At 44.7% G+C, this 27,093-nt stretch overlaps 2 protein-coding genes across 7 annotated transcripts in view; one reads left to right on the top strand and one right to left on the bottom strand.

The window, feature by feature from the left end:
* Positions 1–510: 510 nt before the first annotated feature.
* LOC104685567 (left-right determination factor 2-like) lies at positions 511–16,823 on the bottom strand. 6 transcript variants are annotated; one of them, XM_019282260.3, is made up of 6 exons: positions 16,745–16,804; positions 7,788–7,908; positions 4,186–6,763; positions 3,066–3,303; positions 2,046–2,285; positions 511–1,745 (listed from the first exon to the last, which is right to left on the bottom strand). In XM_019282260.3, exons 3-6 carry the CDS (start codon positions 4,448–4,450, stop codon positions 1,406–1,408), a joined length of 1,083 nt encoding a protein of 360 aa, XP_019137805.1. In that variant the 5' UTR covers positions 4,451–6,763; positions 7,788–7,908; positions 16,745–16,804; the 3' UTR covers positions 511–1,405. The 6 variants fall into 6 exon arrangements, with proteins under 6 accessions (XP_019137805.1, XP_010391787.1, XP_019137807.1 ...); XM_010393485.4 differs by lacking the exon at positions 7,788–7,908 and having other exon boundaries at positions 16,745–16,823; XM_019282262.3 differs by lacking the exon at positions 7,788–7,908 and having other exon boundaries at positions 6,476–6,763; positions 16,745–16,823.
* A 3,240-nt stretch (positions 16,824–20,063) lies between these two features.
* Positions 20,064–27,093, top strand: part of TMEM63A (transmembrane protein 63A) — a 31,647-nt gene continuing 24,617 nt past the window's right edge. Inside the window, exons 1-5 of the mRNA XM_039569331.1 lie at positions 20,064–20,174; positions 20,970–21,310; positions 22,000–22,196; positions 24,417–24,496; positions 25,985–26,048. Coding sequence (XP_039425265.1) covers positions 22,011–22,196; positions 24,417–24,496; positions 25,985–26,048 — 330 coding nt within the window. The 5' untranslated portion in view covers positions 20,064–20,174; positions 20,970–21,310; positions 22,000–22,010. The remainder of the gene's footprint in view (positions 20,175–20,969; positions 21,311–21,999; positions 22,197–24,416; positions 24,497–25,984; positions 26,049–27,093) is intronic.

The raw sequence follows: 27,093 nt of genomic DNA, 5'->3' as shown, positions 1-27,093 counted from the left end.
CAGTTCACAAAGGGATTAAACCACATTATCATGGCATTTCTCCAGGGGATGTGTTGGTCAGATGTCCAACAGGAAGGGTCAGGGTTAAAACGCTTCACCAGGGGACGAAGGGGGAGGGGGGGCAGCTCCTCCCTTTCTGCACTACAGCTGCAGCTGACCCCTGTTCTGTCACCGCTGCAGCTCACGAGGAGAGCATCACCTCCTGCTGGCAGATAAGATTCTAGGTTTTCTGCTTAAGAAAGTGTTGTCTTAAACTCGGCAGTGTTGTCTTAAGCTCAGGATGAGGCGCTGGCAGTTTAGGCTCTGCTCTGCCTGCTGATTCAGCCCAGTCCCTGGCCCTGGGGGAGCAGATAAGCTTCACCAGGAGCAGGTGGGATCACACAGGTAGCTGGGAAGAGCTCCTACTGTGTGTATGTTTATAGGAGCTGGGCATTGGATACTCTCAGAAGTAGGACAGATCTTTTCCCCTCCACTTTTAGATCTAAGAATAAATATAAGCAAACACACAGCTACTTTAACACTTGTATTTTATTGTTTCCTTGATTTTGACAGCACACACAACTTCAAAAATATCCCAAAACTGAAATAACTGTAATACAGAATCAGAAAAACAAATTATTATTCATACAAGCAAAACTAAGTCCTAATGTTCCCGTTGATTCCAGGACTCTAAATCCTGCCTAAAACTGTGTTAAGCCTGTGGGGCCAAAAATATAATCCTTTGAATTTCAGATAGTGTTATATGTACATGCAGATATGTATATGTGCATTCAATACATCTGTTCCTTTGAGCTCTAGGCAATATTTTATGTACATACATATGTGTATATAGTCAATATGTATGCATCCAGTATGTAGACAATACACACATATATTCATATACTCTGTACATGTATGCACGTGTGTGTGTATTATATACATGTATTATATACATATACAAGTGCTTCTGCTCTCCAGCTCACCATAAACGTGGCTTGGATAGACAAGGACCAAACCCAGCAGCCTAGGAATGAACAGCTGAGCCCATGCATTTGTTCTTCACCTGGTGATGGGCGCTCTTCTTTTGCCTGGAGCTGTTTGCAATACTCCAGGGTGGCGACTGAAATAAATTCAGTGAAATTCAGCTGTCATGGAGGGAGCCCCGAGAAGCACTAGGCTCCTTAGGTACCCCTCACATATGTGAAATGCTCGCCCCTCTGAGCCCATCTACACGGACAGTGCCTCGAAGTGCACCCTCTCTGCAGGGCAGCAGGGCGCAGGGGAGCCCCAGCCCCAGCTGCTGCTGACCCTTGCAGGCAGGAACCCCCCAGGGCCTTCACCACTGGCCCCGGGGATGGGGGCCGGGTGCCGGGGTGGCTCTTGGCAGGGCTGCGGGGAGTGGGTGACCCCCCAGGCCGCCCATTTGTCACACCAGCGCCACGCCGTCCGTGACACAGCTGCATCTCTCCACGATCATGTTGGGGAACTCGGCCGCCTCAATCTCGGTGCTGTTGCCCCTCTTGACGAGGTAGATGATGGGCAGCGCGGAGCTCCCGGCCGCGGCGCAGGAGCGCTGCCCGGAGCCGAGGCGGCGCAGGGCGCGGGGCGGCTGCAGGCAGCTCCCGGAGCAGCGGTACGCCTGGAACCCCGCCGGCTCCAGGATCCAGTGCTGCGCCCAGGACAGCTCGCGGAAGCTGATGTAATGTTTCTGCCGGCAGCAGGTGGATTTCCCCATCAGCGCCTCCTCCCTGCAGTCCCCAGGGCTCCTGGACGCCAAGGGAGAAACAGGAATGGGTGCTGTAACTGGAAACTGGGAAGCGGGAGAAATAATCCCTGCTGCTAATAGCACAGGTGGGCTCTGAGATGTGAAATCTGGGCCGTGCTCAGGGTTTGTTTGAGCATTCAGACAACAGATACGGGAAGACAAGACGTGTGACTAAGCAGCAATTTTCTAACTCCTCCATTCACAGCTGGTAAACACTTGTGAGGGTAAGAGTTTCCCCTCCCCCAGTAATTCAGGGGCAAAATTACACCAGAGTCAATACAGATTTAGGCTTCATACATACCCATAGTCATCCAAGTTGAGGGTGTAAAGCACCAGCTCAGGCTTGCCTAGGGCTTTATCCTTGGGGTCCTGTGAGGTGAAGCGCACGGCTTTGGCCATTTCTGAGGCGTAGCTGCCCACCCTTTCCCCTTCGATCCACACCTCCAGGAACATCGGCTCCCGCCTCTTGTTTCGCAGCCAGTAATGCACAGCCTGGGTCACATCAAAGCTCTTCCAGCCCGACTCATATATAGGAACCAGCCTGTGTGACAAGGGCTTGGCATCAGAAAAGCCCATCAGATAAATCCCGGGCTCGCAGCTCTGTTATTGCAGCAGAATATTTTACTTCCTGTAGATTGTCACATGCCTTGATTACATGATCATTTTTGCTCTGGGCAAGCACCCACAGCAGTTAACTGCCACCTCAGAGAGAAGCAGACACTGAAGGGCCGGAAAAAACCCTCTCTACAAGCTCATACAAAAAATTAGGCGGTGCAGGATCATGTGCAGCCTCAGTATTGATGACAACAGCCTGGTGAACAGCCTGAGCTCCCACCTGCTCCTGTCTGAGCTGCAGTAGGGCCATAAGTTTCTACCCACCCAGGAAATGGGTTTCATGTCTCATTCTGCCTTTAAGGGTTGTGAAAATTCCACAGAGCTCATGGCTACAGAATCAGATGCCTTTTGCATAATTTACTTATTTAAACCATATAATGAAATGGCCAGTGGAAAGAATACCAGCAGCCGGTAACCCACTTGAGTTAGTGACAGAGAATTGAACCAGGTGGGGGATTTTAGAGGGGAAGATGTAGCAGTACATGGCATCATTTCATACATTATTTCAAAGAATCATCATATATTGCCACTTTAGCATAATATCTGCTCTAACAAGCTCATTCTGGGTTTAGAGGCCATACAGCCTGGTTGCACAGATGCAACCCCATCAGACTGAGCTGAGGCACAACCATGATACCCAAATGCACCTCAGAGGATCCAAACTCTGTAACTAGAGTCCTGCCTCCAGCAGAGGCCCCTTTCTTACCTGGAATCTATCAGGGAGGTCCTGTTGGTACCATCGTGCACCCAGTACACGCTGACTCTGGCGTTGGAGACGGTCCTGTGAGACTGCTTGGCAGGCAGGTTTGCTCTGTCCAGAGGCTTTTGGAAGAGTTTCAGTTCAGCCATTGTGACTTCGCTGTTTTTAGGTATTCTGCCCTCCATGTCAAACATCAGCTTCTGGCGCGTGATTGTGTCGGAGTAGAGGACTTCTCCTGTCATACCTGTGCAGTTGGGGACAGAAAAGATGGCCTGTCACTGCCATCCTGCTGAGCAAAGCCCCCACATTTTGTGCACAATTATCATCACAACACTCTCCTTCCATGCTCCCAGTCGAGCCCTAGTGGCAGAGACAGCCACTAAACACATCTTTTCTAATGCATACTTGAATCAGTGTCTTGCAAATGCTCTAATTCTTCTCCTATGTCTGAGTCTCTGCAACCTGGAAGAATGAGATCTCCGACACAATATGACCCCAAACTGAGCAGACCTGAAAAGGTGTGCATCTCTTTGTCAGTGCTGGGCATGAAAGCAAGCAACAGCACCACTTGGAATGGAAAAGTATTTTCATTTTCTGGCAAGGGTCCTGTGTATGTCCTTTGAAAGCAAAATAAGCTCTAAGCACCCTTGTACAGCCACCATTGTGTCTGTGTGGCTATTTTCCTCCTTGATAATTTTTCCTGTTAAAATAAAAATCTAAACAAAAAAGAGATGAGAGAGAGTGGAACATCCTCCAACGGGTGTGATTCCTATTAGAGGACTTGCTGTAGATTTGACCCAAAACCTGTATGGCCTGCCCTGCCCCCTCCCCTCCCCCCCAACCTGCCCAGACTCCTTCCAGGCTTCTATCAAGCTCCAGCAGCATCCTGCCCTTCGGAAGGACTGCGGGACCCCCTCTCCAGGTGCGAAGAGTGCTTGTTAATCTTTAAGATGCTGTTGCATGTACCTCTTCTGCCCAACTGAGCTTTGGAGCCAAACCCGACCCTCATTCCCCCTTCCCCCCGGGGGTTTGCCTTTGCCCATCCTGCGGCCGGCCAGCAGAGTCCTGGCAGATTTCCCTGGCGGCAGCAGGATGCTTGGGATGCTCCCAGCAGAAGAAACGTTACCTGTGTGTCCCGGGATCGCCCTGAGGATGCCAGCCAGGCTCGGCAGAGCTCGGCGCTTCACCCTCTGGCGCTTCAGCATGGACATGTACTTGTTCTTGACGTGCTCTGGGATAACCAGATCCACCAAGTCTCTCTTATGAAGTTTAGGGACCTCAGACAGCCCCAGCTGCTTCAGCACCACCTCCTTGAACCCTTCCTGGGTAAAGGCTTGGACCGTGAGGTTGAGGCAGAGCATGAAGAGCATCCCGGCACACCTCAGGTCCATCCTCCTCTGTCAGCGAAGCAGTTCCCTGCCCGGCAGAGATGAAGGGGGGGATCTCCCTGGGGCTGCTCTCAGCAGAGATGTGCTGGCAGGCTGCCCGAGCTGGATGGAGGTCCCCAGTGCCGGGGTTTTATAGCCAGCCTCGTCCCACTGGCACAACAAATTTCACAAGTGGGGACGAAGCAAAGGACTTAAAAGGATCACTCCCCTGTTGGTAGACACATGCCAGTTTAACACCTTCATCCACTGCAAAGTTAATACAAGAAGGTTTAGGGGCTCTCAGATTCCTCCATGGGGAAGAAATTTCCATTGTTTTTTAATTCCCTGTAAATATTTGCCCAGAAGCCCCCTGAGCAATCAGTGTTCCCTGTTCAGCCTCGCTAGGGAGGTGGCACACCTGCAGAATACATTGCTTAATGTACTATGCCATATGATTCTTAAAGGATGCATCAATCTTTACTGCAGAGAACTTGGACCTAAAACAGCCAATATCAATCAGGAGAAGCTTTAGCTTTAGCTGGAAGTCCATCTTTATGGCAAGCACTGAAAAATCATTTAAATCTTTGGTGGGGGGTGTTAGGTTCCACTTTGATCTCTGAGTATTTGTATCAAGTGTATGAATCAGGGCAGTGAATCACAGCAGTTGAATGATTTATGGCCTTTTATGCTGCTTCTGAATCATAGAAGGTGGAAGATGTACGGGTGTGACATTTTAGAAAAATGTCCCATCCCTCTTTATGGATTCCTGTGGGTTTCAAAATAATAATGCTTAAAAGAAGAAGGCTTTATGTAAAGGCAGATCACTTCTCAGTGAACATGGGAAACCACTGCACTCTTCCCCAACATGGATGAAGAGTAGCAGTATTTTGAATGCTATTAACAGCCACGATAGAGTGCTGGCTCTGGAGAGTGAAGCTGACCTGAAGGCTGGGGTGGGGAAGGCTGGATGTTTACCTTGTAACATTTAAACTCGAAACTTACACCCTTTTCTTCCCTGGCCTTTGCTGGCACAAGATGCGGAAATCTATTTCTGGCACCAATCCCAGGAGAATTGAAGACATAAAATGTGATTGATAAAAGCATGAAGGAGCACAGCACTTGGGGCAGATTCTCATCCTCTCCAGCAGCCACATACCTGAGCCTACATACAAATGTCTTCAGCATCAAAGGCCCTTTGGATTTTATATGTCTCTGTAAATGATTTGAAATTGGTCCAGCTTCATCCAGTGCCCAGGCTGAATGGTGTGCCCTGAGGACTGTCTGGCTGGAGGATGCCATGTAATGAACTTGTACAAAATCACTCCGTTGTGGCTCATCCCTCGTTGAAACCAGTGTCAGCCGAGGGAGGCAGCCTGGTTTGTACTCAGGGGAAGGCAATAAAGGCGTCTGAAAGAGTCCCACTCAACACTTCTGTTACTGCTCACTTTGTCTTTACAACCTCTTAAGAAACTTGTCTCCTTAAACATAATAAAGCCGCTGTCAGATGTTAAAAGGGCACTTTATTTAGCTAAACTGAGTTTTAAGATTAAAATGGAACAGACTACAAAGCAACACCTTGTGCATGGCCCAAGGCAGTACATTCTTTAATCCTGCACTTTGTGTAGCATCTTTCTCTGGAGATGAGTTTTAGACATGCATTTGTATATCAATTCAAAATACACCCATTCCCAAGACACAAACAGCAGTGAAAAATATTCACTTCACTGCTTCAACCTCTGCTCATGTCAAACACTCTTGCTCTTGTGAATAAGAGAGAAGGTTTTTTCCTGAAATCTTTTTGACCCCTCAGCCATTTATGAAAGCTTCATACACCCAGCTCTTCCCTCAGGACTGTCTCCCCAACCAAATGGCACATTACTGATTCCCAGGGGCTGGGGCAAAAGAACTGGTTCTACAATGAGTATGTCAGAGGCTTGGAAACTGCACCTGAGCAATGTTCAGGTGTCTGACAAAGTTTTCTGCAGATGGGCTCTCTAAGTGTTGGCCAGCTCAGTTCCAGCAGGGAATTTGCTGTGTTTATATGATCACCTGGATAAAACTGCAGTCCATGGATTTGTAATGGTCTCTCTCTTATATCAGAAGACATAATCCCGTAGTTATTTATCCATCCAATTAGTCTTTGCTCCAGAGAGTGGTCCTACTCTGCAGTGAGTGTTCTTCAATAGACCATGACAATGTGAAATGAAAATGCCTGATTTCTGCAGCAGCACCCAGCTTTCCTGTATCCGGATGTGATTTCTCCTGTGGCTGATGCCAAATCCACCAGGACTCTCCACTGTCCAATGTGTATTGGAAGGTGATTTATGGCCTTCACACCTGAAATAAAATTATTGACCAAACACAGTTGAAGCTCAGCTAAGAAGAAAACAGAGGATGTGTATTGCAGGCTTTTCACAGGAGACTGATTATCTGGTCCAATTGGAGGATTTGCCATTCCCCCTTTGTCGTGCAAACAAGAAAAAGTCGGGAATTTTATAATAGCTCTTTCTGTGTAATGTGTATTAGAACCTGCATGGCACTTTTGAAACATCAAACAGAGGATTCAAAGAGGCTGCAAGGAATGGAGTATGAGCAACTCCCAGTTTTAATAAAAGCCAGTACTTAGTGGAGAGAAAATCTCTCTATTTAAGCTTTTAATTTTGTTACAAGCAGTTCTGTAGGACATTTGCTGGGCACATCCGTGCAATGATTTTTGGTAGATAAATCCAGTGGGATCAAAGAGAAAGTGTGAAAGGCTTACACTAATTATGTAGCTATTATCCTGGGAAACAAGAATGTTTGAAATGTATTTGCAATATTGAGGGTCTGAATATTTAGCTTTTCAGATTTCAATTGCCATGGACATAACTCTTTTGTATTACAGCTGGGCCCATATTCAAACAGCCCTTGCTTGAGTGATGTGAAAGGCAACAATTTCTGTGTGTTCCAAGAAGTGCCCATGTTTGTGCAACATGTTTGTCCTATGGAGATGGGAGCACAACTCTATGTAGATTTTGGTCTGTTTTTCCCTGAAGTCAGGGCCTTCTGAATCTAGGAGTGTAGAAGTAAAAACAGGAGTGGTTAAGAAGCAGGTATTAACATGCCGGGTCAAAAAGAATACAGGTACAAGTTCTCTTTTATATTCTTTTTCAGCCTCAAGCACACCAAGTTTTACATAGCTAACAAAACCCTGAGGAAGAGGCTGGTCATGTGAAGAGCTGGGTCAGAGGCTTCAAAATTGGATGTAAAATGTGGGCTATGCATGAAGGCATGCCCCTCTCACTGCCTCACCCATGCACCCACCAGCCACCCAACAGTGCTTCAAACTGAATATTCCCACCAGCAAACCCAGGCCACACACCTTTAAGTGGGATTTCTTCAGGTTATTTCTTGGAGGAATCTTTAGCTTCTTTCTTGGCTGTCATGGCCTGTGCTGGTGCTGGGGCCTCTATTCCTCCGCAGGGACTGGCCCTGAGTCACAGCTGTAGACAGAGAGCATGGAGCTCACCAAACCCTGCTCAAAGCCCTGTTCAACCTGGTCTTGAACACTTCCAGGTATGGGGCATCCACAACTTCTCTGGGCAACCTGTTCCAGCGCCTCACCATCCTCGCAGTAAAGAAATTCCTCCTAATACGGAATCTAAACCTTCTCTCTGTCACTTTGAAGCCATTCCCCCTTCTCCTGTCACTACATGCCCTTGTAAAAAGTCCCTCTCCAGCTCCCTTGTAAGTCCCCTCAGGTACTGGAAGGTGACCTAAGGTCTCCCAGGAGCTCTTCCCTTCTCCAGGCTGAACAGCCCCACCTCTCTCAGCTTTCATAGGAGAGCATGCATAGCTTGCTCAGTGTACAAAGACAGAATAGAAGTGCCCAGGGCTTCTGTGGGGCCAGTACAGCTCACTGGAGTTTGCCCCCATGGCCTCAGATTGCTCTGCAAGTATCTGGCATGGGAAAGTTTCCAGAAGGTGAGGCCTGATAAAACAAGACATCTGGGTGTCTCCCAGGGCTAGACTGAAAACAGGCAGAGCCATTCAAAGCAGTGTGTTGATCTTTCTGCTGGTTGTGATTTGTTCCAAAAATTTGGCCGTGTTAATTTTTGTGCCAAAAGGCTTTGTGCTCAATCAGGTATCACCTGACTTACCTGCCTCCCATGCATTCCCTCCCCTGCTTCCAGCTTCTAGATCTGTGTTGTGAGCTCTGACTAACACAACTCTGGGAAAGAGAACTTCATATCCCACGTCTGAGAGGAATCGTGGTTGCTCTGACCTGAGCGCACAGATCTCATTCCGAAGATGCTGCAACCACAGCCTCAGTCCTTAGTATTTATCTTCCTGCTGAGGAGCCAGTTTCAGTAGCAACTTTTGTGGTCCAATCATTCACCTGCTTGAGCTGTACAGAAATTGTCCAGCTCATTTTATCTAGGCAGGGACGTGAGACTGTTTTTCCTCATCACCAGTATAGGCCAGACCAAACTGGCCATCTCCAATGGAAATACCTGAAAGATCACATCCTATTGGGTTCTTCTCACAAATGCTGGTGGTGAAGCCCCAGGCAGCAGTGGGGATAATGTTTCCTTATGCATTTATCCCACAGTGTATCCAGTATACTAAACTAAATTTTATCTGAGAGAGATACTGCAAACCTGGTTTGATCTTGAGCTGGGTTTGTGTAACTTCTGCTGCTGTGTATCTCAGATTGCACTGACATAAGCATGTCTTCCACAGGCAGCTTCTGCTTTTACTCATGAACTTGTTTTGGTCAGATGGCCAGGACAAAAGGCTGTCTGTCTGAGGAGGAATGGATAAAATGTCCAAAGTCCCCTCATGTCCTTGGTCAGCTGATGTCAGCTGGCCCGCTGGCAGGGTTTGTGTTGGCAGTGTTTGCAAAGTGCCTGTGTTCTGGCAGAAAGGAGATCTTCAAGATATTTTTTTTAACAGAAAAGCAAACACAACTGTTTAAATACAGCATTTTCTATGCCTTCAGCAGTCTCCTCCCCATCGCCCCAGTCTGTTCCTTCTTTGTAGCTGGGGAAGCAGGGCTCGTCACCACTCTGATGGCTGCAGCATAGGCTGCTGGCAGAAACATTGACATTTAGCTAATGCAGTTGAATCAGATAAATAAGCATACAGCCCTAAATTGCTTGCTTTACACCACAGTCCACTTCATTAAGGAATGTCCTAATTACTGAGAAATAGCTGAATTCTGTGGGAGCACCACTTAATTTCTAATCAGAGCCCATTTATCGGCCTAGTTAAAGTGCTGCTTTTTCCTTGCAACTGTATTTTCACTCTAGAAGTTTATCAGCTTTTTTTAAAAGTATGCTGCTCCTGCCTTAATGATGCAAGTGATGCCCAGCTCTGGGCTAGGCAGGGCTGGTGAGGCTCAGAGAGGCTGTCCAGGCTGCCCCTGCCCTTGCCAAGGAGAGACTTGCCCTGCTGCCACGCTGGGCTGTAACCAAAGTGCTCCAGTGAATGTCACTGTGAGGGCTCAGTGTGTGACCAATATGTGGCACTCAGGGACATGGTTTAGTGGTGGACATGGCAGGGCTGGGTTAATGGTTGGACTTGGTTATCTTAGAGGTCATTTCTCACCTAAACAATTCAATGTCCCATAGCCCTTACTGATTCTGTGACAAGTTTGTGTGGCAATTGGAATTCCAAAAACTGAGTGATGTCCCCGTTTTCCTGTCATGCAAATACAGTTGGAATAGTATTCATATTGCATCTGTGGCAGTGAGTAACCTGGCTTAATTATGGATTGTACTTCCTCCTGTTAATTTTAGCTCTAATAACTTTTGCTTCACTGAACAGACTGTCCTCTTTTGCTAAGAAAAAGAGAAAATGAATCACTTTCCCCCAGCTCAAATAGAGAAAGAATAACACTGTTTTCTAGCAGCTGTAATTTATTTCTATTACCAGAAGAAGCTGTAAAGGCAGAAAGATTATGAAGTATGTGTTAATGCAAGTTGAATAATTTTCACTACTAACTTTGCTGGAAGATATTTTTTGTCCAAAGGCTGAAAATAAGGAAGAAAGGCCAAGATGAATGGGACCTAAAAGCAACCTCTTATGCTAAAAATGATGAGCTGTTGTGCAAAACAGTAATTTGTTAGTGGAGTGCAAAAAACCTCTAAAAAAGGGCTGTTACTTGCACAGAAAATTACAAAACCCAATGCAAGATTGTAGAAGGCAAAATTAAGTGATAACAAGCACAGAGATGACAGGACAGAATTGATAAATAGTTTAGACTTCTCTAATCTGCTATATCAGATGGAGTGAAGAGCAGCTGCCCAAAGACTTCTGCTAGTTCTCACTGAGATATTCACAATTGGGCAGTGCCTTAGCAAACCTACTGATTGGCAAAAAGATACCTGCAACAACAGGAAAATGAGCTAAACTACTCACAGGGTTGTTTTCCATCTGTAACATCTGTCGCTGAAGTGATCTTGAGGCTATTGCATGTCAGTGGGTTTTACACCATGGAACTCAGATGTATTCGATTTCAAAAATAATTACTTGCACATGGCTTTTGTCCTTGGTGTTAACAGCACGCCAGGGCTGTGAGCAAAAGGATGCTGAGGTAGAGTTCTGAATGGGCCCAGCAACAACGCTGGGCCTGCCTGTCTGAGCTCTGAGTGAGCTGGGCTCATACTGGGACAAGATGTCTGAGAGGCTTCCAGGAGAGGCAGGAGTTTCAAGAGATACAAAATAATCTTGGAAATTATGATCTGGATCAGACTATAATCCCTCATTCTGATGTTTAATGTCCATTCTTTTTAAACAGAAAGATGCAGGCTTGCCTGGCTGTAAACACTGCACTGAACTTTTTGCAGGAAGCTTTTCTTTGTCTCCAGAGTGCTGACACATCTTCGGAGAATGGTCTTAAAGGCCTGCAGCTTTCTTGAAATGCATTTTAAAATATTTTAGATCTGTTAATAAAATTTCAAATCATTAACTCATTTTTAAAATCTAGTGAGCTGGTTACTATTAGTGGTGATTTATTATTTATCCTGTTCATTCATTCCCCTTCTGTCTGGATTGGGTACTTCGTTACACCTTTGAGAATTGCACAGCAACAAATATCAAAATAGCCTCCTAATTTTCTTTTCAAATAGTGCTGCAATGTTCAGAAAGGAGGGTGTGTGGATAGACTGCTCCTACTCAAGCAGCTACAACAAAGCTGTTTTCATTTACATATTTATATTATCGTGATATTGATTTGTAACATTCTTTAATGTTATTACTCTTTAATTAAAAAGTATTCAGCAGAAAAGAACTGAAGAAAACACCATTTTTTGTGTATTTGGCTCCAAAACAGAACAGAAAAAAGTATTTTACTTCATGAGGCAGGTTAAATTATATAATTTCCTGCCATGTACTCATATCTATGTAAAGAAGGAGTGTAAGATCTCAGATATAACATATCCCTTAAAAGAGCAAAAAATAAAGCTCTGTGACCTGACTAGTTTTAATCCTTTTAGCATTCATACTGCAGCACCCTGGGAGATGCACCATGGTCACTTGATTTTAAAAGGGAATTTAGCCACACTTGGCCAAGTCACTTGAAGAAGCGTGAAACACAAACTTCAGTTGCTTGGGGTTTTTTTTCTCCTTTTCTTACCTTACCATTTGCTTATTCAAAACCATTAATCCAGGAATGGCCATCATTTCCACATAGCAACCAAATGCATTTCTGAACCTTAAATTTGACTTTGACATGTGACTCTGCAGGAAATGCCATGCATTTGAAGCTGGCATCTGTCAGCCTTCCAGGCCAAATAACTAAAGACATGGTGACTAAAATTTATTTTATCTATGCAGCATGGCTCTTGGCTTCAGCAGCTGCCAGTTCAGAATTCAGAGTCTTTTGACAAATCATACACGTAGAGAAGATTTTTCAAAGGTACTAGAAGGAATTTAGAGTCCATTTTCCATTGAGCAAAACTTGGGTGCTTAGTCCCTTTTCTCTGCTTTGACTCTAAAATAGAGCAAGGAGTATTTTACCCTGTGACAGCAAAACTAGAAATAATTACTACAATTTGAGCAGAGACATAGATAACCTGAGAATTAATTTGAAACACTTGATCATTTTGACCAGATCTGTTGGAACACCTTGGTGGCAGACTACATGAAAACAATGTTTGCAAGGAAGTTCAGTGTCTGCAAATCTGATGGAAGGAATCTAAAAATCATCATGTGAAGCAGACAAAGAAAATGGGCTCTTAAAACTCTTTGAAGGCTTCACTGTTTGATTTGTTTTCAGTCCCTTGTGGTAGGAAAGCTTACCTCTGCCCTTCATTGTGTTCCCAGGCTGGTAAACTGTTGAACACTTGCTGTCCTGAGTGAGAAAATGCTGTGATTCATAACAGGACATGAAAATATACTATTGCTTGGGCTTGCCTTGAAACTGATCTAGAAACCACAGCAATAACAGAACACAGTTGTCTTGTTTCCTAAGTGGATGGGAACTGGCTCCTTAACAATTCCTTAACAATTTCATGTCCTCTGAGAAATGCTCTCACGATGATAATTTGATTAGTAAGTTCAAGATCTTACATTCATGTATGAAACTCTTCTAATCTTCACAGGAACTACAGTGTAAAGGAATTACAATCAACCTGGCTTGCTGTTGCCTAGAACATTTGGCCTTAAACCTTAGGTCTGCTCATGCCAGGGTTCTGCATGCAGCACCTGCTCTCTTAGCTGTGGCTGTACAGTCCCAGGAACTGACCCAGACAGGGTGTAAAAGAAAAGGTGCACCATGTTGTGAAGGCAGGAATATTTTGCCTAGGCATTCCCATGTAACACTGACCCTTTCTTCCATCCTGGAGTTCATCTCATTCCAGAAACTGGGCCACTTTACTGGACCTGCTCTTAACTTCTCCCAGGTTAATTCTGACAACTCACTCTATCATAATCTGATATATAACCTGAATATATAAATATCTACTTTAGTGAATCTAACTATAAACATCTGCTTTACTGAGACAGTACATAATATCAGTAGGAAAGGAGAGCTGAAAACATCTGGGCTCTCTTCCCAGTTCTGTCCCTGAGTGAGGATTATGACCTTGAGCAAATTGCCTTGGCCAAAATTTTCAAGTCCATATTTAGACACCAAAATAAATAAGCTGATTTTCAAAGGCACCAGCCAACCACCGCTTCTATCAACAAAACTCTAATCACCAACAGACTCTAATAATTACTGTATGTAATCAAGTTAGTAAAACAAGCCATGTCCCTCTTGCCATCTGTTACAGGGAAGGAAGTTCTCCAGTGATCCATCGATCACCTGTGTGTTCAAGCTGCTCAGCTTGCAGTGACTACATTACTTTCCCTTTTTACACAGATTAGGCCACACTCCCACTCATGAGGCAAAGTCAAACATGCCAAGTCCAGCTGGAAGAGATGTGAGGAAATACCTTTATATCCTTTGCATACATTTGAAAGGACAAAGATCAAGCAGAAAGAAAAGAAAGTAAAAGAATCAAAGAAATGGAAATATGAGAATGGATGAATGGGGGGAGGAAATAAAATACCGTAGATAGAGGAAGGAAAGAGTGGACAGGGAGGGACAAGAATGGGAAAATCAGAAAGTATGGTGGTAATATGTCCAACATGTAATTACATACTAAGGAATGGACAGATTTAGGCAACTCTGCTTCCCTGAAGTGGAGGTGCCAGAAAGCACACAGCAAGGATCCACGTGCCTGTGGTGTGCCTCCAGCAGCTGTCATGCACTTGGAACTGCTTGGATGCTGCTGCTCCCCACCATTTCCACTCACGCTCTGTTAAAGCCAGGCCCCCGGGTTCAGCACCTTCCTTGCTGGAAAAGGCCTCACTGCCCTTGGTCGTGGCTCTTTGCCACAGCCACAGCTCTTCACAGCTTCCTGCTTAAGCCAGTTTGCATCCTGACACCAAGTCACCCCAGCCACTTGCCCCTTGCATCCCTGGCACCTGACCCCCTGCTTGGGCTCACCAGGATCATCCTGCATTCATTAGGGGCCCCCTGTGCTCGTCTGCTCTGTCTGCAAAGGAGCCAAGTCGCTGCTGCAGTGGAAATTGTAACACAGACATTTCCAGCTCTTTGAAATCCTCACAGTTTGGACACTGAATTTTTTTCATCTGTAAATCCAGAAGTGGGAAGGGGGAATTCTTGCCCAACAGAAAAAAAAAAAGACTATTCATTATAAAAGTCCTTGAAAAAACGATTTCATCTATAAATTTATAAATGATCAAGTAGCATGCTTGATGATGATATTTTAAGGGAAATCAAGCCAGGGAACCAGGAAGAGTTGTCACCAAGGCCTTGGAACAGACTTCTTATGTCTAAAAGCTGGGAATCTCACTGGGCTCTCTGCAGATAGAGAGTGGATACAGCAAACCAACCAGTTTAATGAGCAGTTTCTTCAAAGCTGTCAAACAGAGTAGTGTTTGGAAAGAAAAAAATAAAAAGGGAAAAACTAGTGCTCCCCTTCTGACCTATTTGGATCAAACCCAGGATTTCAGAGCTTGCTTCACAAAAATTTACTTTCAATCCAAGACTGCAGCAAACCCAGCTGAATTGACCCACCAATGGTTTAGACTGCAAGATCTCCTGGAGTGTTCTATGGCTCCTGCACAAACAACCACTCGTCTTGGTGCTCCAGGGAAAGCAGAACCTAAGGCAAGGATGATAAATTCTGTCCAGGGCTCACCTCAGTACTGTTGAAACAGGAGTCACTATGTACAGTGAGGACACCTGTGGAGCACAGAGGCTCTCAAGGACACTGGAGTTCTTCCCTAAAACTAATGTATGCTGTGCCTGGGAACGTGAAAACTTTACAAGCTCTGAGTGGTTTGATATTTCAGACTGGTAAAAAGTACACCTGGTCTCTGATAAATAGCTCATGTGGCCGGGTGCTCTCCTCTTCAGTGGGACAAACCAGATTGTGACAGATGGTTTCTCCATCTCCCTCTCTCTCTCAGGGAGCTGCCTTAATTATGGCTAGTGCTGTGCCACCTATGCATGAGGTCCCTTCAGCTTCTATACACCTGGGGTTAATGCACAGATGAGCATTAAGATAATGTGTACGTTCAGGAAACAATGAAGTCACCCACCTTGCCACCTTGCCCTCATTTTGTACCAAAGTGTGTCACACCAACAGCGGTTGCATTGTGACATGCTACAATAAAGCTAACAATCCCATATATCAGGAGGAGGTTTTCCACACCTGCTACTATCCCAGAAAAACAAGGTTTAAAACCTCACCCTGCCCAGAGGTGAGTGATGAGGAAGCTCATGGATTCATCATTTCATAAATCAAGTTTATGCAAAATATGTTGCAATAAGCCTGCTTTTTCCTCCTGTATTTTTCAGCATTGCTATTTTAGATTGCAGTTTCCTGTGTATTTTAATAAAATTCCAAGTATAACTTGATGGAGATGACATGAAAAATGAATCATGCTCAAGCATCAATACCAATGCTCCATTCACCATTTCCTATCTGACACAAAATGTAAAAGAAAAGCAAATTTTTATCATCCATGGCTAGATATATTAGGTTAGATATTTTATATAATAGTTCTATCGATTAATCAAAATACATTCCAACTTTAATGCAAGGCTATTTCTACCTTGTAAATCAACATATTACCTGTGAATGAAAAGCAGCACGACAAAAACAATTAAAAAGAATAGAGAGAAAAGAAGTGTAAATTGTCAGTTTAAATCAAGACTTGCTGCTTGCTGATTTGCACTATGACATTTAAAGCTGTCTATCGTTGTCTGGGTTTTTCTATTTGTTTGTTTATATTATAAACATATTAATGCTCAGACCTTTCAAAGGAAAACCCCGTAATGCCCACACTGAGCCGTGTGGTCTGCTGAGGCTTGTAAACAGATTGCCAGATGAAGGCAAAGACTAGAAGATAGCAAAGGGCTGCCAGGCTGGAAGCCTGAATTAAATCCATTAAGGTATATTTGAATAGGCAGATAAGTAAGGAACAGCAAGCTGGGCTGATGAGTTTCTTCAGAGAGAAGAAACCACGGCGAGAGCAGCCACGCACGGCAAAGCATCAGGCCACCTGCTACTCACCTCCAGGGACTATTGAAGTCCTGTTGGGAGTTCACCCATCAAGGGCCTTCCTGCTGTGATAAATCAAACTAAAGTGACAAGGCAGTTCTTCAGCCATAAGGTCATTTAATAAAATAAGGGAAGAGTCACACATGGAAGTGTAAATACACTGCACACTTGTTCAACCTGGTGCTAAAGAGCTGTTGAAGTGGATATGGAGGCTGCAAAATAAAAGAAAGATGGAAGGATTTTAGATTCTACTGACCTGCTCCCTAGGTCCTGAGGGTGGTTTTCCATCTGCTCTAGGCAACATAATTAAACGTTTGTGAACTAATGACAGTATGTGGCTTTTGTCACCAGAAGAACAGACAGTGGTAAACAAAACCCTATTTACAAGAGGGAGGGAGGAGGGAAATGTGACTCTGTTGTTGAAATTAGAGATAAACAAAATCACACCACTTAGCTAAAGAGCCTGTCTAGACAGAGGAAGAACAAAAACAAATGACAAAAGTTTGATGTTATTCTTGTGAGAAAGAAAGAGAAAAATTATTTTGTAGCTAGGCAAAAGTCATCACACTGAAGAATGTCAAGACTACAACGTTGGGATCACTGAATATCACACATTTTACACTAAAGAGCAAGACAATCTAGCCAGAGCAAGGCCTTCTTAATTTTGGAAAACCTGGCAAGAATCAAGAGTATGAACAGCTTAGGAAATCAGTGAGAAAACCAACCAAACAGATTTTGGTCCTAGAAGTGCAAGAGCTGCAAGCATACACCGAGGCTTCACCTACATGGTAGATCTACTCTGCTGCACCTACATCAGTGAAATTTAATTTAAAAGAAAGTGATTATAATTATTCCACCCTGAAATCCTCTTTTGAAATAAGTTGTCCACAGGAAGAGCTGTTCCAGAAAAGGCAGGATGGAACAATAACTCTACTACACTCACGCCAAAAAACTTTCCCACCAACATGGCCCTAGAGAGGAGAGAGTGTCTTTAAAGGTAAAACCATTATCATCCTTCAAAAACAGTGGGATTTCTTTATTCCAGCAATTAATCTGAACCACACTGAGCTGAGAACTTTCATGTCATTTTCTAACTAGCATAATTGTTACAGCCAATTTAAAACTACGGATTACCTACAGTGCATCTGCTAGGTAAATCATGAAATTCTGTCTTGAAATGTCTCTCAGTGACTGTAGATAACCTGGAACTTTTCTTGTGGGATGAAGTGCAAGAAGGCAGATAGCACACATACAGCCAGATACTGACCTCCACTGAGCAGGCATTCCTGAAAAGTGAAACAAAGATTTGGCAGAGCAAAAAAATGGTGGGTTAATAAAATGGCAGGGAGCAGGACAGCAGCCATGCATGCAGGGCCCTAAATAATCCATGGAGACTGAATACACAGGGACACAAGGAGTTAAAGTTGGAGACGCAGGATCAGGACTGTCAAGCAGAGCAGATAGTGGCTTCTTGGCAGCTGGGACATTAATTCCTTTTAAACATAAAAGTCAACAGATAATTGAGGTTTTGATCAATGTAACATCAGACTGAACCTTGCAATGCCCTAATTATTTTTAGTTGGTTTTAGAGTCAGTTACTCTTCTAAGACATCACTGCTGCTTCACCCATGAGACTGCAGGTTGGGGTGCAAACCTTTGAAGGCAAGTGGTCCATGGTTCCCTCTGAACAGGTACATTTTCATCATTACCATAATCTTCTTCTTCCTCGTATGCCTGCAGCTCATTGAGGGCAGTCATGCCAGTCAGGGGCAAAGGATGAAGACACGGGAGGATGAGGATGGTTGGCAATGCTGGGTATCAAATGGCTGTTGAGGGAACACTAAAATAAAGGGTAGAGAAGAGGCAGAAACAGCTGTACAGTGCTTCTGGCCTGTTGTCTGGAAGCAATTAACCCCTGCAAAGGATGTCTTGGAATGGGTCTCATCCCAGCTCTATCATAGACTCATTAACTTAAACTCCCTAGGCCTTGGGTTTTTTCCCAATTTACAGCGTATGAATAGGTGTGTGGAGATAAGGGGCTATGCATATTTCATGGAAAATTCATGCTACTACCATTAATTTATTAATTTATTTCAGAGCTACCTGTCAAAAGAGGTGTGGCCAGCAGGTCAATGAAAGTGATTCTCCCCCTCAACTCTGTCCTCATGAGACCCCACCAGAAGTGCTGAGTCTGGCTCTTGGGCCCCCAGCACAAGAAAGATGTGGACCCGTTGGAGTAAGTCCAGAGGAGACCATGAAGATGCTCAAAAGGCTGGAGCACCTCTCTTACAGAGATGGGCTGAGAGAACTGGGATTGTTCAGCCTGGAGTAAAGCTCCTGGGAGACCTTAAAACACCTTCCAGTACCTGAAGGGGGCTACAGCAGAGCTGGAGAGGGAGTTTTTACACAGGCAAAGGAGGGACTTTTACATGGGCATGTAGTGATAGAACAAGGGGGAATGGATTCAAACTGAAAGAAGGTAGGTTTAGATTAGATAATAGGAAGAAATCCTTCACTACGAGGGTGGTGAGGCACTGGCACAGGTTGCCCAGAGCAGCTGTGGATGGCCCATCCCTGGAAGTGTTCAAGACCAGGTTGGATGGGGCTCTGAGCAAGCTGCTCTAGTGAAAGGTGTCCCTGCCCATGGCGAGGGGTTGGAAATGGATGATGTTTAAGGTCTCTTCCAAACCACCGTATTCCATGATTCTGTGATCTTAGTGTATGGCCTGCTCCACTTCCACCTGCGTGCTTGCCCACTTCACCAGACCTGGAGTTGTGAAATCTCTCTGGAAATCATATCTCACATTTCTCGAGGATTTTTTTTTTTTTCTGTGCTATAAAATGCTCTGTTTGGTTCTGGTTTTAGGCACTGGTAGGCGCTAGCAGGTCTCCCCGCAGCCTTTTCTTCTCTAGGCTGAACAGCAACAGCAGCTTTCCCTCGATTATTTGAGGGTCCGTTCCGTGAGGGAGGCGCGGGGGCGGCCCTGTCCCGGTGGGAGCGGCACTGTCCCGACGGGGGAGGCACTGTCCCGGCCGCAGGGGCACTGTCCCGACGGGGGAGGCACTGTCCCGGCCGGAGGGGCTCTGTCCCGGCGGGGGCGGCTCTGTCCCGGCGGGGGCGGCAGTCTCCCGGCCGGAGGGGCACTGTCCCGACGGGGGAGGCACTGTCCCGGTGGGAGCGGCACTGTCCCGGCCGCAGGGGCTCTGTCCCGGCGGGGGCGGCTCTGTCCCGGCGGGGGCGGCTCTGTCCCGGCCGGAGCGGCAGTCTCCCGGCCGGAGGGGCACTGTCCCGGCCGGAGCGGCTCTGTCCCGGCGGGAGCGGCACTGTCCCGGCGGGAGCGGCACTCTCCCAGCCGGAGCGGCACTCTCCCGGCCGGAGCGGCTCTGTCCCGGCGGGGGCGGCTCTGTCCCGGCGGGGGCGGCTCTGTCCCGGCGGGGGCGGCTCTGTCCCGGCCGGAGCGGCCTGTGGGGCCGCGCCGCCGCGGGAAGCGGGGAGCGCGCTCCGGGGGCGGGGGAGCGCTGACCGCGGGCTGCGCACGCATGCGCAGACCCGGCACTTGTTGCGGGTGCTCGTAACTCCGGGGCCGGGAGCGCCCGTGAGGTGACGGGACGGGAGGGCAGGAAGGGAAAGGCGGAGAAGGGAACGGAAGGGAAGGGAAGGGATAGGAGAGCCCGCTCCAGCGCAGGTAAGCGAGGGCGGCAGCGGCGCTGTGCGGGGCCGCGGGGAGGGCAGCGGGCGAGACGAGCGCGGCCCCTCCTCAGCGGGACCCCCGCAGCTCCGTCGGGGCGGGCAGCGCCGGGAGCAGCGTCCCCTCCCCGCGGGGGGCTGAGCCAGCCCACCCTGCTCTGGAGCGGAGGGACCCGCTCCCTGCGCCAGAGGCGAGCCTGGCGCTTTCCAATGCGCTCCTGGGGAAGCCGGCCCCGCCCGCCGCGGCTCCACGTCCCTGCCGGAGCCGGGAGCGCAGCCGGGCTCCCAGCGCTACACTGGAGCCCGTGCCTGTGCTCGCTGGGTTCCTGCGGCGCAGCCCCACCCGTGGGAGCTCTTCCCCTGCCCTTTATCTTCCTGGCAGCTGGCTTGTTTAAAAAGAACAGCTTTCGAGAATTGGAAGCCGTGACAGATAAACTCCAGTGTGTTACTTAGAGTTTAGCGTGCAGGCTTGTGCTGGAGATACCCGAAGGCTCTTCAAAAATACTTTCTTTTCCGCCAGCACTAAATTTCAGTCCTTAGAAATCAAGGATAGAGTCACGGCACAACTTTTGTGGGCGTTGTTGGGGGTTTTTTCGTTCTCTCTCTCTCTTTTTTTTTTTCCCCTGTGATGAAACACATCAGCTGAGACAAAATTTCTTCCTCCCTGTGTCACACGGTCCAACATTAAACAAATGCTGTTTTGGGAGGAGTATTCTCCATGCTGTTTCCCTGCTGTTTAAAAGGAGAATTTGTAGTTATCTGTACTCTTTATTTTGTTTTGTTTTATTTTCAGCATCCAGAACAGTGCTGTCGCCAGAGACATGTGCATTCTTCTTAGAGGCACGACATCCCAAAAGTAGTGTCCCTGGACCTGTTTGATGAGGACCTACAATATTTGCTTTTGAAGGATTAAGTTTTTATTTGGGAAATGGTTTCTTTGTGAATTTATCAGTCAGAAGTGTGTTCTGCATGAAGCAGTTCTTGGGAATCAGCAAGTTAATCAGATCCAAGAAAGGAAATGTTTGAAGTGGAAAGCCCCAAGATAAAAGAGCACTTGCCTGCACTGATAAAAAGAACTTTGTATCAATAGCCAAATCTCGTGCATTCTTGTATGTTACCACGTTATCTGATCAGGTCAGTTGACTAAAATTAGGTAGATGGCTGTTCTCTGAGAAATACTCCTTGTTCTTTCTTGTTTGAAATGTACTGTAGTTACTGTGCTGTCCTTTCTGTTGAATTATTTTGAAAAAGGAAAATCACACAATATTCCAAGAACAGAAAGGAGCATATGTATTTGTGTAGTAGTTCTTTTCTGTGGAATTAGTGGTGAATTTGTTAATGATCTCAAGGTTTTGACATTTAAATACAAAGTTCACAAGCTGGTGCATTCGCACATGCTCATCAACTAGGAACAAAATCTTCAAACTACTGTTGGTGGAATATATAATGCCCTGTGTGATTCCTAGAATCACAGACCAGACTGGAATAAGTAGTTTGATGACATAGATTAAATGAGAGGGAGGTTTTTTGGGGAGGGGTCTTCTGCTGTTGTGCTCAGATGTCTGTAGAGGATGTGGTTTGTTGGATGTCTGGAATTCTTGTCTGGACACTGCTGGTAGATGAACCTGCCAGTTATTACAAAATATTTCACATGTGAAAGGAAGAGATTGTCAAAGGAGGCACCTTCTTTTCCAAAGCAGTTTTCTGGTTGGATCTTCCTGCACTTTTTATACTTGTAATATTAGTATATCTCACAAATACCAACCAGGCTTTTCACAGGTTGGTTTCACCTTTTCTTTTCTTTTCTTTTTTGTCTTTTAAAGGGATAGCCAAAATGAACCCTTTCTATTTTCTGGGTTTTGGACAGTCTCATCTGGGCATCTTTGGGAATAGGAGTGAACCTTTCAACAGAACAAATGAGACTTACTGCTACAGCACTGCCCAGGGCAGCACGGTGCTCCAAGGAGTAACTTTTGGTGGAATCCCAACTGTCCTGCTGCTTGACGTAACCTTCTTTTTTGTAAGCCTGGTTTTCTGTTTCTTGTATTCAAAGCACTTCTGGCCTTCTCAAAAGTTAGATTGCTCAGAATTCTCTTATTAATCGAGTTGGGATTTGTTTCTGAGAATGTTCGGGATAAGAAATGAGTTGAGGCCATCCTGGGAACATCAATGCACTTTTCAAGTGTTGGTAAATGTTTGCATGCAGATGGGATAATGCTGTCACTGTATGCTGGATGTGTAGATGTAGGGAGAGTGCAGTGTTATAGGGTCTGTGTGTGGATTCACAGTGAATCTTGTGGTGGTAACTCAAATTTTCATGTTTTATCTTAACTGCAAGAACATTTGGGTTTAAGTCCTGGGTACATTTTCAGGCAGGAGACACCATTACTAACTCGATCATGAAATGACAGATTTTCCATACTGTATTGCCTTTTGAAAGACAAACTTTTTAAAAATTAGATTTCCTGAAGCTGTAGATGAAGATGAAATAATGTACTGACCAGCTCAGTCCTGACAAAAGGTGGAATATGATTAATTGCTGTCTGGGGGCTCCAGGATAGGCCTGAGACTGCAATAAAACTTGTGGTTATGTCTGTAAGCTTGGTCTAGGTGGTCTTCAGCCACCAGACCTGCAAATTGGCCTGAGAAGTGAGTCTGTGGTAGTAAAATAATACTAAAGGTATGACATAGTTCTCGAAATCTGCGGTAAAGAAACTTAAAGTACCTGTGTTCTGAGCTGGTAGCTCTGTAGGAATGTAGAGGATGTTCCTAAAGGTTATGTAGTGGCATTCTTTGCTGTTGATTTAGTGTATGCTACCATAAATCCATTTTCTGAGGATGTACAGCATTTGCAGCTCTGTGTGATCAGCATCTCAGCATTTAATAAGATTTAGTTGAAGTGTTTGGAGGGACTTCGTTTTTTTAAGCTGTGGCTCAGTTTTAAGACACTGAGTCTCTGCTTTTGAGTTTCTTGCTGTTGAGCTCTGCACTCAGTGTTAGGTAGAGAGTTGGCTGCAGTGCAGAAGGCTCCTCTCTTCTTCAAGTACCAAGTACTGAAAATTACTTATCCACTCCTGTGTTCTTATTTTCGTGACATGTTTACTGCATATCCTTTTAGTAACTGTCAGTTGATGGGTTTCTGATAAGTTATTTCGAGGCTGGTTTCCAAAGGAAGTGAGGTTTATATATTTCATTGTCTTCCCAGTTTTGTCTGGCAGTCCTACCTCATAACTGTAGAATACTATAGCCAATTTCAACCAAAGTTGTCAAAGAATCTAGAGAACTTTCCTGCTTTAAGTTTATCAAGTTTAACGACCAGATGAAGGAGGAAGATCAAAATTAGTTCTTCCTGTTGGGAGGAAGGCTCTCATAAGAAGGTTATATTAATTGTGAAATGTGGAAATTAGCTGTGTAATCTTGACACAGAGATAATCTGGACGTGTATCCTGGCTTGCCAGTCAGTATTTGATCCCAGTAAGTTACATCACTAACACCACTTTCCAGCCAAACAGGAATGGGATGTAGGAGGAACCAGAAGGTGAGGGCGTATGCTACACATGTATAGAAAACAGGCTTTGTTGCTTCATTACTTTCTACAGAGCAACTTGTTTCTTTAAAAAAAAAAAAAAGAAAAAGAAAGAAATGAATCTATGAAATACTCACTGATGGAGCCTTTTTCTTGTTTTCTTAGTCTCTTTCAAAAAGGGAAATACAGGGTGCGGATAAGAAACACATTGCAGAGATCAAATACAAGTTTCTGGGGTTTGAGAATTAAAATAATACTTTACTTGGATAAAAATAATTCTTAAACTTGAGAAAATAGCTAAGCCCCCTGCAGTCTGTTTACATCACTGTTTGAAAAGCAAATAAAATTGCAAGTGTCCCATCACAGTTCTGGTCATTAAGTAATGAATTACAGTAAAAGTATGTGCAGGAAAATTTTGACTTGCTCCCAAGTACTGCTTTTACTTTTCCTGTCACAAACCTTCATACACTTGCAATTCAGAAGTAGTTTTGCATGCAGCTTTCCTCCTTTTTAAATTAGAACAGGAAGGCAGCTGTCCTGGTCCTTTGGTCGCAGACTGGTTGGTCTGTAGCATGGGCACCACTGAGGTGGCTGGCATGTGATAATTGATTTAGGAGCTAGGACAGCATTTTTTGTCAGTTCTTACACACCTAAGAAAAATTATTATGAAATGGGAAAAATAAATATTTGAATCTCTTCCTTTTTATTTTCTAGATTTTAATATTACTGTTTTCCATTATAAGAAAGAGATTCTGGGACTACGGTCGTGTTGCTCTGGTGTCAGAAGTTGAAAGGTAAAAAAGGAATGCAATCAGACTGACTTGTTGAAACCATTTGGGGAGTGGGGAGGAAAGTACAGTAAATGTGGCTTACATTAGGTGCATTTGTATCAATTAGATGTGTTTGTAATCACATGCACTTGTTTGTTAAAAATGCCCTCACACTGCTTTGTGTGGAATAGATCCCCCTCAGAGAGTTACTGTTAGTGGTTTCAGCCCAAAGTCCTGTGTTTGCCATTGCCATGAATTTCATCCCACAGCTGTGAGTTAAGGAAGTGCGGGTAAGGAAGTAGGCTGCTTGTCATGTTAGATGACATGCTGCACATTGATGTTTGCAGTGTGTTTCTGTGCAGAGGGATATTAACCATTTTGTTTATCTTGGCTCAAGCCCTGTTCCTTGAGCTCCCTGCACAGCCTGTGCCACAAAATTTCCCAAGGGCTCAAAAATAAAAAGATACTGTTGCAGGTTTCTGAAATTCTTCACTGATTTTTAGTAATATTTCAAATGATCTTTTGATTTTTTTTTTTTTTTTCTGTAAGATGATATGTTGGGATGTTTAAAATCTAAGCTGTCTGTCTGCGAAGTGGAGAAACTTTAACAGTGAGCCTCTTCCTGGTGCAATCAAGTTGTGGTAAATTCACAACTGAGCAACAGGAAAGAACTCAAAACCTGCTTTTAGGAATCCATGTACAGTTGTGAAAGGTAGATGATGTAAAATAAAACGGGCAATAACTGAGAAGGCTTTAATCCAGCTGGCTGAGGCAGCAATGATGAAGGTGCTCTGGTACTGGGCTGTGGAGGCCTGGGATCAACAGGCCCTGGAGCAGTCAGACACCCAGGAGTCTGTGTTTTTGTCCTGCTGGACTGTGAGCTGAGCCTGCTGGCCAAAATTATAGAGACACCTAGGAACACACTCAATTCTAACACGTGTTGTTCTGTAATTACCATTGCAACATTTCTTTTTAGCAACAAACTGAAAACAGGCACTCTGCTACTTTTGAGGGCTACAGAGTTTCTAAATGTTTCTAGCCTTGCTACAGGACTGTTTGTGCGCGGAGGTGGCTTTGCAGGGATTTAATTGATAGGAGAAATTGTGAGTAGTGGCCGAAGGAAGGAAGGTGGAGGGAAAAGAGGTGCTGTCTTATAGTGAGGAATATCCAAACAGGAAGCCAGCTTTCAAATTTGATCCTGGCTAGGCTCCCACACCTGTGTTGCATTCTCTTATATCACTGTAGGTTTAATATCCCCACAAAGTGTTATTTTCTTTCTAGTTCAGTATGTGCTCTCGTGTCGGGAGCTCACGTGTCCTCTCTGTTCAACATGAGACATCCACAAGTTACTATAATCAGGTGTGTGCTACAAGGTGAAAACCACAGCTCTCATAAGTGAAAAAGTGTGTTTGTACTACTTCCCTAGTCAGGATTGTTAAAATTGAAACAGTTCTGTAGAACTCCATCACCTGTTATTAAAGATACTTAAAAGCATCATTTAATGTATTTTAGTGAATCAAGGTACAACCGATTGTCAACATCATCATCAGTACCTGAAGATCTTGAATATGATAAGGTAAGTATTCTAGAGTTCAGATAATACTTTCTGAATGGAATCTGTTTAATGGAGTCTGCAGTTATTTGCCATTCCATATAGTCCAATGAACCATCATTAAACTGGAAATTCATCTCTATGCAAAAGTTATTAATGCATCGTTTGCTGTGTTTTTATAGAGCCATGCATAATCTCTGTTTCCTGACAAACTATTGCCATATATCATAAACCAGTATCTTATGTCTTTGTTTCTAAGTCTGGTTTGTTGTTTTGGTTTTTTTTTTTTTTAGTTTAGAGAGGGACTAAATGTTAATGTTTCAAAGGGGGAGGGGAGAGTGGAAAAAACTAGTAAATAATTTGTATTTGGATAACAGTGGGGAGGGGAGAGTGGAAAAAACTAGTAAATAATTTGTATTTGGATAACAGTTCAAAAACATACATTGTGTTCACATTGCAAATAATACCTAGTTGCTCTGTATAGTACATTGTTTTCCTCACAGTGCTGAGAAAACTGGATGCCAGTGTGAGGCTAATAATAGTGCTGTGCACTCTTAATAATCAAATTGGTTTGGAGTGGAGGGTAATATTTTGGCCAAACTTTTAAATGGCTCCCTCCATGGTCTTTCTGGTGCCTTTGAATTGGTACACCTCTATAATTTCATGTTGCAACTTCAAAATGAACCATGCAAGAGCTGTCCATTGGTGGCATCCTGTGTTTTAACATTCTGTACATGCATCAACTTAATATCTAGCCTTGAAATTAATTATTTATGTGAACATCAAAAGCATACTAGTATTTGATCAGGATTGCTCTGCTATTTGTGTATTTGTGTACTTTTCTTCATCTTTTTAAAACCCTAAAGCAACTTCAGCTGTTGAGTAACATGTTTATTTAGTTGGATAATGTTCACTTGAAAGAAGAGCCCTTTTGAGAAAGAAGGGGTTTTTTTGAACCACAGTGGGACGCTCAGAGATGTGAATTCTGCTATCCAGTTTCACTGGAGGATTTGTAAGCCTAAATAAGAAGCCTTTCTGTTAATGTAATCACAGCAGTGTTTCTAACAAG

The sequence above is a fragment of the Corvus cornix genome, chromosome 3, assembly GCF_000738735.6.
Source record: "Corvus cornix cornix isolate S_Up_H32 chromosome 3, ASM73873v5, whole genome shotgun sequence".
NCBI lineage: Eukaryota > Metazoa > Chordata > Aves > Passeriformes > Corvidae > Corvus > Corvus cornix.
This window is presented reverse-complemented; position numbering and strand designations above follow the sequence as displayed.